Source organism: Eptatretus burgeri, chromosome 13 (assembly GCF_056783735.1).
Source record: "Eptatretus burgeri isolate ZD-2024b chromosome 13, Ebu_testis_v1, whole genome shotgun sequence".
NCBI lineage: Eukaryota > Metazoa > Chordata > Myxini > Myxiniformes > Myxinidae > Eptatretus > Eptatretus burgeri.
Genome location: NC_140973.1, coordinates 65,599,329 through 65,614,328, shown reverse-complemented (window position 1 = coordinate 65,614,328; position 15,000 = coordinate 65,599,329). Strand labels below are relative to the sequence as shown.

Below are 15,000 nucleotides of genomic sequence, written 5' to 3'. Positions count from 1 at the left end.
TCTGGCTGAAATTTAGCAGCAACATTCCTCTCCTGACTGGTAACAGGAATTGCAAAGATCATTCCAATCACGTGACTTTAAGTAGGTCAAAATGGCTGCCTTAGTAAATTTCTTCAAAAATCTTCTCCAGACCCACCGGTCAGAATGCTATCAAATTTAGGTTACAACTTTAGGCAAGGATAAGGATGTTAAATTGAGGGAGCCATGCCAATCACCTGACTGTGTGTCAAAATGGCTGACTTTGTCAACTTTTGGGGAAATCGCATCAATTCCTTTAAAAATATTCTTCTACAGACTCACTAAGTAAGAATGCTACCAAATTTGGGTTAACATTCGGACAGGGTCCTGATGTTAAATTGCGGAGGCCATGGTGATCAAGTGACCGGAAGTGTGTCAAAATGGCGGTCACGCAAATTCCTTCCGAAATCTTCTTCTCCTTATCCACCAGTCAGAATGCTACCAAATTTGGGTTACAACATTATGCCATATCCAGTGGTCCTATTTTTATCTAGTCCTATTGATGATGAATGATATCTTCATTATTAATTGGAAGAAGACACAAGATTGCATTTCATCCTAAAAAAAAAACCTGCTACACATCCCATGCAGCAGCTTCTTCACAGTGTCCTTAAAGCATGAACAACACTACCTCATATTATGATCCCAGCCAACTATGTCAAGTATCTCTTTAATTTCATCCGTCAACAGCAGGATAGCTTAGCTGGGAACATGAAAGCGTTGTTCATGTTTTGAACACCTGTGTCATAAATTATATTGTTCACAACCAATCAGAGACAGCCAAGTCGACGCCCTGTCTACAGAAATTGCTGAGAAATTAAACAAGACATACTGTACATATTCACTGCCGAATGTGGTACAAAACTCTGAGGAGAAGAATCTAATTAAAGTTGGTTTTCTGAAATTTTTGAGTTTATAAGTCCCCTTTAAGTCATTTTGATAAACAATTCAAATGCATTAAACTGTTTCCATGTTTGTAACCACCGAGGGCTATTTACCCGCAATCAGGCACACCACCGATTGTTGATACAATGACGTTGACGAGTTTTTGCTAAAGTTTCATTTTGCCTCAAGTGTATTTCTTAAACATCTTGTTGTGTGTGTATTTTCATGCATGTGTGGCTCGCACACTGCAAAGAGCTTTTAATTCACCCTCTCATTAGCACTGCCTGATGATAACTGGTTCCTTCGCTTGGTTTGGCTTCAACTTGCCCAAGAATCTCATTTTCCTCTAACTTTGAAGTCTGCTTCCAGAGCCATTTCAAATGTTAGAGAGCCAAGTGTTTCTGTCAGTACCCTTTGACTAATGGTGAAATGGTTGTTGAAAAATGGGTGAGTTTGGAAATAAACTTTCTTGCCATTGGTTGTTCCATTTAATCCAGCAATATATTTTTTTTCGACTTATTTAACCCTTGGTGGTCATTTGCACCAGATGTTTGAGCTGAATGTGTTTTTTTCCACTGTTTTGGTTGAGAATATATACATACACGAGCAGGGCCCATCAAAATTCTACGTAATGTAAAATGTGACTCCAAAACCTTCGCTCTCCCCCACCGCTTCTCTTTATGCCACCCTCTTCTCTATCCCTCCTCCTCTACACTATTTCAAAAGCTTTCAAAGTAGTTATGACGTAACTCCTCCCCCTATATCTTCTCCCCACCCCCTCTCCTCCCCCCCTCTCCCAACCATCCCCCTCTCCTTCATCTCCTCTTCCCACCCCTTTCCTTTCCCCATGTCCAGGAAGACCTTTCAAAGGGGTCTTGTATAGTATGCATGCATCAAATTGCTAGAGCTCCCTCGAGGTGTTTAGAGGTTTCTCGATGTGTTTTAGAGGTCCCTTAAGGTGTTACACATGAAAGCAAAATAAATCTGGGGAAAAGACAGACAGTGGAAACCCACGTGGACAGGTCCGAACCCCTCTCCCCCATGGCTGTGAAGAGCTTTCAACTATAGTATGCGTGCATCTCACAAAACAGGAGCAGGGACCTGTTCATTTTCCCCCAGATTAAAAAGAACGTTCATTTTTCCACATATTTCGTCCAATTTCATTCAGAACACCTCGAGGGACCTCCAAAAATGCAAACATGTCAAATAGAGGTCCACATCATAGACCTAATGAACAACCCCAAGGGGACAGGTCTGAAAGCGGTACATCTATTTAGTTATTACCTCCACCACTGAAGATGAAGGAGGTTATGTTTTCACCACTTTCTGTCTGTTTGGTTGTTTGCGTATTTGTTAGATTTCGTAAGTATATTGATGACTTCTGTCATCTGTTTGTGTGTGTGTGTGTGTTTGTGTGTTTGTAGGCACGATAATTCGAGAACGGAAGAAGCTACCAATGTCAAATTACACCACGTGATTCAGGAGGGTGATGGCTAGCGCTGATTAGATTTTGGTCAAAATCGGTCAAAGGTCAAGGTCACAGTGAGGTCAAACATCCAAACCATGATAACTCGAGAACGGAAGAAGCTACCAATGTCAAATTACACCACGTGATTCAGGAGGGTGATGGCTAGCGCTGTTTAGATTTTGGTCAAAATCGGTCAAAGGTCAAGGTCACAGTGAGGTCAAACATCCAAACCATGATAACTCGAGAACGGAAGAAGCTACCAATGTCAAATTACACCACGTGATTCAGGAGGGTGATGGCTAGCGCTGTTTAGATTTTGGTCAAAATCGGTCAAAGGTCAAGGTCACAGTGAGGTCAAACATTCGATTTTTGATGGTTTGGTACAGAATCATTGTAGAAACTTCTGGTTTGCGTCGCTACCTTCTCTAGAGACAGCTTTTATTAGACAAGGTCAGAGGTCAAGTTGACTATTTCGTAAGTACCAGTCTATGACTGCTTGTTACTTACGGAATCTAAAGATTTCGTAAGTATATTGATGACATCCGTCCTCTGTTTGTGTGTGTGTGTGTGTGTGTGTGTGTGTGTGTGTGTGTGTGTGTGTGTATGTTTGTTTGTAGGCACGATAACTCGAGAATGAAAGAAGCTACCAATGTCGAATTACACCACGTGATTCAGGAGGGTGATGGTTAGCGCTGATTAGATTTTGGTCAAATCGGTCAAAGGTCAAGGTCACAGTGAGGTCAAACATAATTCCATAAATTCATGTGGAGAAATGGAGTATTTTTGCTTCGGTCGACGTTACGAGTTCGTTTTAACTTCAATATTAATTTTGTCTTCGGTTTTTGAGATCGCTTAGGACGCTTAACACTGGGTTGTCAAAATTCTGGCAAAAATTGGATGTTTTGGAGACATTTTAAGATTGTATAAAAATATTTCACTCGCCGCGTCACGGCTCGTCACGTGGTGCAGCGCGCTCGAGCAGAGGCATCATTGAGTCACGTAAAGGTTTTCCGTGTGCGCGCTGATGGTGTTTTCGATAAAGATGGTGTTTGAGTCATTTTTTTATCCCAATAAAGGTTATCGTCGCATGCCTGGCTCGCTAAGCCATCAGATTATGTAAAGATTGTTGGTGGATGGCCGAATATTACGGTTTTGTGACTTTGATAAAATAATATTAAATTATTGCGTGGAGAAATGGAGATTTTTGCTTCGGTCGACGTTACGATTTTTGATTGTTTGGTACAGAATCATCGTAGAAACTTCTGGTTTGCTTTGCTACCTTCTCTGGAGACAGCTTCTATTAGACAAGGTCAGAGGTCAAGTTGACGATTTCGTAAGTACCAGTCTATGACTGCTTGTTTGTTTGTTTGTGTACAGGATATCTCAAAAAGTTGTCTGGATTTGAACGAATCATGGTGGACAGGTTGGGTGTGTGACCATGACGAACCGATTAGATTTTGGTGAAGATCTGAATCCGGATCTGGATACAAGGATTATTTAATTTTAATAAGTAATTCTTCATCATTGAGAGATAGGGGCAAAAACGATATAGTACTTATAGCATGATATTTCAAAAATGTATTGGGCCTGATATGTTCTCGTGCATCAGGCATTACGTGGTGGAGGTATGTGCTCCACCGAGTGCCCTTCTAGTTTAATAAAATGCATTTGTTTGTCCAAAAATGTGTAATTTTGTCTGATTTTTCTTGGCATTTGTTTTAGTCATCTTAAACTATGTCAGCCTAAAACAATCAAAAATTATATCACAAAGAATATGTCATAAGAACAAGTCTGGAGACGGCAATGGTTCACGAGCAATGTACACGGTCGTAGTGTCTCAAGGCCCGGTCACACCTTGACGTTTTAGCCAACGTATGCCGATTTTTGAATTTTTTTTCTAAAACGCTGGCACACGTTGAATACGTTATGGGTAAGTTTTGATAACATTGAGAGCACGCTGGCATACGTCGTAGTACGTTGCCATACGTCGTTGTACGTTGGCTTTAAACGTTGTACTTTTCGGTTGTCCTCAAATTTTTTCATGCTTGAAATTTCACGACGTATGCCGGCGTATGACTCACACGTTCCACTACGCTGGCCACAAGTTGTAGGCACGGTCTGCGATCGTTGACAGACGTCAACACATGCTACTTGTAAGTTAATCATAAGTTGAGACACGCCGAGGTAATGTTTAGCGTACCCGAAACTTATTTCCTACCTATGATTAACGTGTTGTGGCACGTTACGCGATCGTTGCCACACGTCGACAGACGTTACTTTTAAGTTACTCATAGGCTGAAAGACGTCGGTATAATGGATCGTCCTTGCGTCAGCGTCCACGGCCACGACCAGGACACTTATTTGCAGCATTCTTCAAACTTTTCTTCGGCATGACGAGGATGTTCACACTTCGATGTCTAGCTTGGCTATGATTCCAATTGTCCATCGGCAGCGTCTATTTAAAATAGTCGAGTTTGAGCGTTTTAACACGTTCAGAAGAAAAGTTTCAAATTTCCAAACCCCAGCGTCAAAAAAAAAACAAAAAAAAAAAACAAAGGCGAGTGACAGCAATTTAAATCGTTCATTGTAAACAATGAAACGAGCTGAGTGGTACCGTTTAAAAGTCGTTGAGTGTAAAAAAAATCCAATTGTTGAGCGCAAGCGTCTACTTTCAATAGTGGAGATGCAGCCATTTAAATCATTGAGTGGCAGCCTATGAACCTACCCGTGGACACGCGGACGCAAGGACGATCCATCATAACCCACACCCTCCCCCTCACACCCACCTAGTACTGCCAACATGAACAAACTACTACTAATACTAATACTAATAGTAATACTGATACTGATACTGATACTGTTACTGCTGACATGGACATCGACTCAAAAAGGACTCGAAAACACTGTTGGGTTCCCCTTTTATGAACACCATTTTTATATACCAATTCCCAAAACCGCTGGGAACACGTCTTTATATGGCAGTTGTAAGCTAGAAACACGTTAATTTTTTTTTTTTTTTGTCGACCGGAAGACGTCATTGGAATACGTCTACATACGTCGATGTGTGTTGGGTCTACGTAAAGAATTGGTTCAAAGCACGTCAAACATAAGTTCGAAATAAGTTTCGCGTAAAAAAGATATTACCGCGACGTGTTTCGACTTATGAGTAGCTTGTAAGTAGCCTTTGTGGACGTGTGTAAGCGTCCACATATCGTGTGTAAAACTTATCCCCATTGCATGCGGAACGTGTGTCATACGCCGAGTACGTCGTAAAATTTTGAACATGTTCAAAATTTCTTGACGTACTCTACTTACTACGACGTATGATAGCGTATTTAGCGTTCTACTCACGTATACCAAACTTACCCATACCGTATTCGACGTGCCCCAACGTTTTAGACACACTTTTTGTAACGTCAGCATACGCTGGCAAGATCGCCAAGGTGTGACCGCGATGTTGACACTTCCATTTCTACGGCAGTTATGATTCGAATCGTTGTGCGTCAGCCTTTTAATAGGCTACGTCACGACATCGTCGGCGATGCGTGCAACGCGCTATGCCTGAGTTAGACTATCGTTGGGCATCGGTTGTGTAGGCCGACAACAGGTTCAGCATTCGTTGGTATAAGTTATCTATAACACAACGAAACGTTCTGTGTTGTTACCAATGCGTTATACATTAGACCAAGTCGCTATGAATACGTCCGAATCTTTAAAAAAAAAACATCAAAAGTTCAACGTAAGCCAGCGTTTTACATACATTTTAACACGTTGCCATCGCTGGCTAAAACGTCAAGGTGTGACCGGGCCTTAACTGAAACATCTGTATTCTTGAATCTGAGAACGTAATTCATTAAAATTTTGACCTATAGCACTTTTTTTCGGCTGTTGCTAGATAACGGAGACGGCCATAGCAACGGTTGTCATGGTGTGTGGTCGAGGTCATGGTATGAACCTACCACTCGAGTTTCACCATAATCGAACAAGAATTGCGAAATCCTAAACGTAGTCCGCCTTTTTTCAAGGCTAGTTTTTTGGCCATTGCTAGGCAATGGTGGCATCCATAACTACCACTCGAGTTTCATCGAAATCGACCACGAATTGCGAAATTCTAAACGTAGTTCGCCTTTTTAAATTTTTTGACCTTCGAGGGGACGGCACGGGCAAACTCGTGGGAATTGGGAAAAACGTAAATGATGAAAGTTGTAGTACTCGAAGAGCACTACTTGCATACCAACTTTCATTCGAAACAGTTGAAAACCCTAGGAGCTCGATGCCCAATTTATTGATTTTTTTTGACATTTTCTAAGTTCGTGACCTTGTGACCTTGACCTTGGGATGAAAATCAAAAATCGAGCTCCGTGGGGCTATGCAGGTGCCATTGGGCTAACCAAATACCGAAACCCCTGCCAGATTCGACAAACCCCCTCGGAGAAGATGTAACTTGAAACCGGCTACACCCTAAAAACACATGTTTTTTGGTCGTGGCTCCACCCATAATGGATGCAGCATGCCCATTCTCAGGAAAACACAACGAGATCATGATATAAACCTCCCACCCAAATTTTATAAGGATCGGATCAAAACCCACGGAGCTATGCTCGAGACAGACAGACAAAGACAGACAGACAGACAGACAGACAGATACCCATACCGAATATAGTGGTCACTTACTGACTCGTGAACCAATTAATAAATGAAGTCTTACAAGGTCCTGTATAGAAACTGGTGTTTAAATTCACCCCATCCATCATAAGGGTATCGACTGCTTGAAATCATTTTAATCTTGGTTTCACTCATTTACTGAAGGATCATAAATCATGAGCAGTCCTTCCCCCCCCCCCTCATAGTGGGGGGTGGGTGGGGTAATTTTTTTCTTTTAATTTGTGCTCATTACCTAATCTTGGGTACTACCGACAAAAAAGGCAAAATTTGGGGGAGATTGGGCTAGCCCTGTTTGTTTTTTTTCCTCTGATTTTCAGATGTACATACACATGCAAAAGATTGTTGGGACTGTACAAACAATCACAGGTACAGAGCCTTCATCCATTGAGGATATCTACGTACATCAACCCCTGCCACAGAAAGACCCTCTGCATTATAAAAGACCCCACTCATCCTGCACACGGACTGATCTCACCTCTGCCATCAGGCAGGCGGTACCGTAGCTTACGGACTCAATCCACCAGGTTTTGGGTTTTTATTTTTTTTCGTTTTTTCCCCAAAGGCTGTCCACATCCGAAATAGCCACTAAATTGGACTTTGTTGATGCTCTGTGTTATATGTAAATTGTAAAATGTTGTAATTTGTCAATACTCTTGTAAATTTGCAGTGTTGTTTGTTATAAATATTGTTGGATTAATGTATGTATGGAGTGACAAGGCTGTTTGTGAATAAGAATTTCATTGTTTCTTAATCTTGGTTTTTAAACACATGACAATAAAGTGAATACGCACGCACGCACGCACGCACGCACGCACGCACGCACGCACGCACGCACACACACACACACACCTTATTTAATGATAATGTAAAAGTCTGAGAACCTTGCCCAACAGTAAATTGTGTTGCTCCAGGGATAGCCTGGTGTCTCGCTGCCAGGTGATATTTTGTGTGCCGGGGGTCTCGAGGAAATATAATATCTGCCCTTTTTGAATTGTGTTGCTCCAGGGATAGCCTGGTGTCTCGCTGCCAGGTGATATTTTGTGCGCCGGGGGTCTCAAGGAAATATAATATCTGCCCTTTTTGGGGGTTTTTTGTGCATATGTTTTGCTATGCAGTCTTATATACCAACCAAGGAAGAATCATGGCTGCAGGAACATGGGCAGAAGGAATGATCCTGTTTGGGCTCCAGAATATGTCGTTCTTGCTATATACTGTACGTGTTGAGAATAAGTCATTGCCACAAACTGGGAAGGATACATTCGAGTTTGTAAAGGCTGTAGAAAGTGTCCTGATAACCGAAGGAGCTTCAATGAACGGCTTTTTGGACATGGACAACATCAAGGATCATCATCTGGAACGATTCTCAAAGACAGAGCGATCCGCTTACTGGAATTTTAGATGCGTAATCCCAGACAAAGATAATCTTGATTATAGGACACAAGGCCTTTAAGCTCTTTTAGAAACCCAATATGGTGTCTTCTTAAATTCTAGCCCCACAAGCAGTTCGAATACAAGATGATGACTGGTTATCATTTTATTTTTTTTCCATGGTGGGAAGAAAACCTTTGCAGGAGGGCAGTTTTGCTTCACAGCACACGAGCTTCCACTGCCCCTAAGTGTTTCCAAAGACACTGGAGGTGCAGGAAGAGAAATGGACGGAGGAGTACATAAGCGTTGTTCACTTGGGCGAGTGGACTGCCTGTAGCCATATTGCTACACCAGATAAAATCTTGTGAAACTGCCAAGGGGACGTCCCCTTGATGGTTATTTGCTCTCTTTATTTCTATTAAGCATCCAAGAACCCTTTTTGCTTGCAAATTGACTATAAAATGGTAACCGATGCCAGCAGACTTGGAGACAATGAGTTAGATCACCGAAATGCGTTGAGACATTCTGTTGAACACGTGCACGCACGATGCCGCAGAAGATTGGAGATTATTACATTTACTGCTTTAATGCAAATCTAATCGCATCATGGTGGGCACTCGTGGTGTGAGCAGTTATATACCAACTCCTTGAGAGATTACAAGTCTTTTAACCTGTGAGTTGAATACAACTGTTTCATATTGAGTTTTATAATATCTACATCGGACTTCTTTACCTCCCTCCGCTTCCTACTCCTCTACTAGTTTGATCGATCAACATGAAAAATAAATAAATCTCTACCTTTCTGTGAACTGAGATCATGCATCTTATTCACAGGTGATGTGGATGACTTGAGAATTTGCTACATTCTTCATGACCCGAGCAATGCCACACGTGATGTGTTCTACTTTACTGTAGAAGACGCAGGTGAGTGCCAGGGTGGGGGGGTAAATTATAAGACGTGAAGTACGGATGTTACATCTGTCTTGTAAGGGGGGCTTGGGGTACAATCAGAACCCTATCTATGTACAGCATTAAAAAAATTCACACTGCTTTTAATTTGATACTGAGGATGCCTGCAGACAAGCGTGTTCCATCATAAATTGGCACGGAGTAGATAGTGGGCAAAACCATCGGTGAAGCTGTAGCAGCCAACACACCTGGAATCTTATCTGAAGATCAAACCTGAAGCCTTGCACTTCCTCAGACAGCCTGTAATTTGTCCCTGCCTGTGCTCTCTTACTTTGTGATGCTGTCTTTATCTCAATAACACATTGGGTTTCGGCCCCTGTGCGCCATAACCGCTTCCTTCATACACGTCCGAGGCATCCATCTTCGTTTTCACTATTGTGTGCTCTCCATCAGTCAGGAGGGACATTTTAAAGGAGGTTAACCGGCACTTTTTCACTCTCCGGCGGATGTTGATCAATTATGAGCTGCCGGGCACGTCTCTAATGGGTACCAAGGCAGCTTGCTTTTGGGAAGTTTATAATGCATTTCATGTTTAATGGCCTTCCGTGGAAAGCAGAAGTGTTTTTGTTTGCCGGCGACAACAGCTCAGTCGGCATCATCCGTTCTGCATGCATCGTGGATATCATCACAAGTGTTTCCTGCTTGAAGTCGATTGTGCTTATAAATACAATCAAACTTTACATTTACGCGGGGATCATTTAAAGGGCTATGGAACCAAATTCCAGCCTGAATGTGCGTGAGTGCTGATCATCAGCGACATCGTCGCACCTCATCAAATGATGCAAGTTGCGTTTTGTGTACGAACACTGAGACAACAACTCGGACGGGTTCTTCCTTGTCGAAATCTTCCTGTACGAGGGGTGTTCGGTAAGTCCGTATCATGACAAAAGAGTGAAAACGCTGACATTAATGAAAGTGTTGTTTTTCTTAAAACTTCTTTTGGAACAACTTAAAGTGAGCAATCTCCCTCATCCTCAAAAAGGCCACAGACTTACTGATCAACCATCCTAAAATTGTTTTATATTAAAGGAACAAGTCTTTTTTTTTTTCTTCTTTTTTTTTTCAACAAGCCAAACAATGAGGGCCCATCAAAGCAAAACTCAGAAACATATCCGGTAAATGGTACATTTTGATGTCGCTATTAAAGTGCCACAGACGAGGTTGTGACACTCCAACAGGCAGTGAGTTTCATTCATTCACTAGGAAAGAGAGAGAGAGAGAGGAAGAGGAAGAGGGAGAGGGAGAGGGAGAGGGAGAGGGAGAGACGGAGAGACGGAGAGACGAGCCGGTCGGCGACATGGGTGGTTGCTATATAATTGCATACCAGTCATACAGTTTTTGACGGATCGGGCTGAAAATGTTTGACAAATAGGTTGATTACAGAACGCATAAAAGCGTGAAAGCCGATTTTTGATTTTCTAAAAAAATATATGTAAAAATATTTTTCGGATTTTTTTCAAAAATTTCAAAGTCCCGTTACTAGGCAACGGTGGCGTCCATAGCAACGGTGCTCAAAGCATACAACTAGATCCTGGTATGAACCTACCAGTCAAGTTTCATCAAAATCGGTTGACTCCTCTGGCCTCCAGAACTGTCTGTCCATTACATACATACAGACAGACAGACATACAGACAGACGGAAAACATGAGAATTACGGTAGTCTAGCGACCACCCAACAAACACAAACACAGAGACAGAGACAGAGGGAGAGACAGAGAGGTAGCTTTGGCTTCAGTAAGACGTGTAAATGGGTTCCAGAGCCAGGTCCATGGCCCCTTGGCATCACAACCTCTGGCTAAGCCAGCTTGCTCCGACAGAATAACTGCAGAGGCCCATTGCGGAGCGAATGCGTTGAGTGCGAAGCTTCTGTGAGATATTGTGCAGACTGGTCCGATCGCTGAGTCAAGAGTAGATGGCTTCGCTGAATGATGACGCATGTCCTTCGGAAAACGCTTCATCACTATATTTCATTGTTTATGGCTCTTCCCATAATATGATGGATGTCAAACGGTGAAATTTTCTACATTCAAATACTATTGGTAACTATCTTTTCTAAAGAATGAATTTTCCCCCCAAGCACCCCTCCCCCACCCAGAACCCAACCCCCCCCCCACCCTCTACCAATCTCCCATGCCTGTCTGCATTTTTCTTTTTATTCTTCTGTCCATTATTGCTTTTATTGGTTGGATGTCTCTTCTTCATGCCCTCCCTCTCTCTCCTCCTTTGATGCTTCACTGTTAAACTAAAAATAGTTGCTTGAGGGAAACCTTTTGACTTGTGTTCCACTGGTATCGTGTTCAATGCCCAGCCTAATAATGTTCCTCTCACCTCATTCACAACATGTGACTTCATGGTGGGAGGAAAGCCAACCTACTGCTTTGCCAAATGACTTTTTTTGTATGCAGAGTAGAGGCTCGTGGAAGAGCTAGTACTAGTACACTGAACGGATCAGGATGCAACAGGACAATAGAAGCAGCAGAGAGACAGGGGAAACACCAACAGGAGAGTTGAAAGCCAAGACAGAGTGAGGCGGACAAACAATGGGTGTGGGTAGGAATGGGGGGCAGCAGAGGATACATGGGGGAGGGGCGCAGGAGAGAATGCATGGGGGTGGATATGATGGATACAGAAGGAAACTCTCAGGAGGGAAAACTGGGAATTTGGAAGGAGGAGGGATTGGGGTGGGGGTTAACGAAGGTAGATTTTGGATGGTTTTGGATTTGGGACGATCTGAGATAGTGATGAACAGCTGTCTCAAAGGGAAGAATAAGATTTAAAAGGATGTGTAAGTTAGTTCCACAGGTGGGAAAAAAGAGAAACAAATGAGCAGTGATTCTTGATTTAGGTAGTTTCACCAGACGGAGCTTGATGGTGGACCATGTGAGCCCTGCAGAAACCTCAATGGGACAAAGCACGGAAAGAGCAGAGGGTTGCAAGACAATAAAGGAGGCGGTAGAAGCCAGGTTAATCACTGAGCTGTCTGCGATAGTGAAGTGATAGGCCCATAGACTCAGCTGTGTCGCGGGAGATTCTAATGATATTGAAGGTCTTGGTTTTCACGACATCAAGCTGAGTAAGCTGTGAGGTGAGACAGCCAGCCCAGAGGGGAGAGCAGTACTCCATCAAGCTGCAGACGATGGCCTTGTAGGTGAAGAGGAGTTCAGGTGTGCCAAGGAAAGACTTTCTACGACGGAGGATGCTGAGTCGGCATCGGGCTTTAGAGGCCAACACTGAAATTAATGTGGTTCGCCCAATCAAGATCATGGCTTAGAGTGAGACCCAGGAGTTTGAATGACAACTTCTTCAAGAGGATTACTAAGAAAGTAGGTTTGGGGGGGGGGAGGGCAGGGTTTGCCAGATGGTCCTTTTGGAGAGAGATGGTGAGAGTGTGAGACTTCTCCCTTTAGATCAAACATCAGTACAAGCTTCCTTACCTGATATAATGAACTAGGCCGATGAGCCGTGCTCTAAAGATCATCCATTTGATTATTTCCTCAGCTGAGTCGAGACAGCATCTGGTCCTGAAAATACGGTCGGATCTACACGAGAAGAGAGATGTTTGTCCATCTGGCTGTGCCTGTCATTTTTCTTGTAGATGGCTGAATGGATCTTCGTGATACTTGCAGAGGTTTATCAGTGATTGCCGGGGAGTGTTTTAGGCCAAAAAAAAACAAATGTTGAAAAATAAAAGTTGGGTTTTTTTTGGATTTTTATTTATTTATCACTGTATGGTGCCTCGACCTTTGTAGCGATGTGAAAGGTAATATTAAATGATTCCCAAACCCATTCTTTAATGGATGTCGGGAAGTATTTTTTAGCCCCCCACGGCACCGGGTTTAGGATTAGAATGGCATCGGGCAACGCCGGGTACCCCTGCTAGTAAATGATAAATACGTCACGGTGATGACCACAAAGACCTGGCAAATGATGGTTTCCCTGGCTCTGGAACCCATCAGGTGCCAAGCTCCTGATTTCTCAAGACTACTCATCCAAATGAACTTATTATGCTTGTAATGAATCTGATAACCTTCATCACTCTAAACATAGTGGTATAATACAGGGGTAGATCAAAAACTGTGAGCAATTGCTGAATGATGTCATATCTCATTTGTATGTTCCCATGGCAAGGATGCTGTTTGGAAAACTTTGTCACAAGAGCCATCTGTCGGTGGATTCTCTAACTGCCACTGTGTATATGTGCATTTATTAGGTCGACTTGTCTGTTCCTGGTGTGCAAATGTCGGAGACAGATTTAAAATGTGCTCTGAAATGTCTGACAAGATGGTGAGGATGTAGTGCATTTGAGCTGCCTCGTCTGAGTTCAGCTTGATAAACTGTCACATCGTGACCTTGCATGGCAGGACGATCACGTAGTGCACTGCCCCCCTCGGATTGACGTTAGGCCGGGTGTCCCATCTGCTAGCATGAGCTGACGGACGTTGAAGATCCCATCTTCCGTGAAGTAGATGAGTTATCGCCAACACTCTGACCAAATGACCAATATCTACCCAAATCGCCTCCAGTTGAGTACACCAGTCCTTCTCAGCCGATTCGTGAAAGACTTGAGATAACTTTTCCAAACCGAACCCACAGGAAGGTGGGAATGTTTTGCGAACGTTAAAGAACAAGAAGGATATGTATAAGGAGTGAATTGCTCTGAAAGGTGTCATAAACATTAAGATGCTCACTCAATGTCCAGTTTACACAAGTGTTGTATGAAATGTGGGACAAAGTCAGCCATTGTATCTCGTACGACATACTGTGTCATGTACCATATGTTTCGTGTCATCAAACACTCGTACACATTCTATTTAACCATATGTCTGTACCTTTGCCCCATGGACAGATGCCATTGTTTATATTGATATCAGGCTCTTGGAGGTGTGTGTGTGTGTGTGTGTGTGTGTGTGTGTGTGTGTGTGTGTGTGTGTGTGTGTATGTGTGTGTGTGTGTGTGTGTGTGTGTGTGTGCGTGTGTGTGTGTGTGTGTGTGTGTGTGTGTGTGTGTGTGTGTGTGCGTGCGTGTGCTCATGTGCATGCGGCATGTACAGGACAAAGATGTGAGTCCGCATCAGTGTACTTTTTAGTGAATTACAATTGGACCTTAGTAGACGAGGGGCGAATCATATTGTATCAGGGATTTGAACTGAGGTTACCTGTGTCGTCAACCAGGGGGTTCAGATGGAAACCCTATCAGCTATAAATGCCATTGGTCCAGGGGTGAAGGCACAGGGGGTGAAAGTGCACTTCAGATTGTGTGAAGAGTTCAGGATGACGAAGAAGCCTTTGGAAGAATTGCCAGTGGATGTACACTGTGCTTTCTTGAGCAAAGGTTGTGTACCTTGTACAACAGTCACAGACATGTTGGACACAACATGTTCGTAGCTGTTTACCCACCTTTAAGAGCCTTGCAGTCTGCATTCATGAACAAGTGCAGTTACTTGAAGTATGCTCATTAAATAAGAACAAGCAGACATGCACAGACATGCACAGACGTGCACAGGCATGCACAGACACATACACAGACACACACACACACACACAAACAAAACTATTTTTTATTACTAACATATTAATTAATATATTTATCATGTTTCTAAGGGCTGGCAGGATGGCCTTCAGGTATG

General features: G+C 43.0%; 1 protein-coding gene across 1 annotated transcript in view; it reads left to right on the top strand.

The window, feature by feature from the left end:
• Nucleotides 1-15,000, top strand: part of LOC147014671 (FRAS1-related extracellular matrix protein 2-like) — a 171,599-nt gene that overhangs the window by 9,592 nt on the left and 147,007 nt on the right. The window contains exon 2 of the mRNA XM_085850663.1: nucleotides 9,239-9,328. Within this exon, the coding sequence (XP_085706789.1) occupies nucleotides 9,239-9,328 (90 nt within the window). The remainder of the gene's footprint in view (nucleotides 1-9,238; nucleotides 9,329-15,000) is intronic.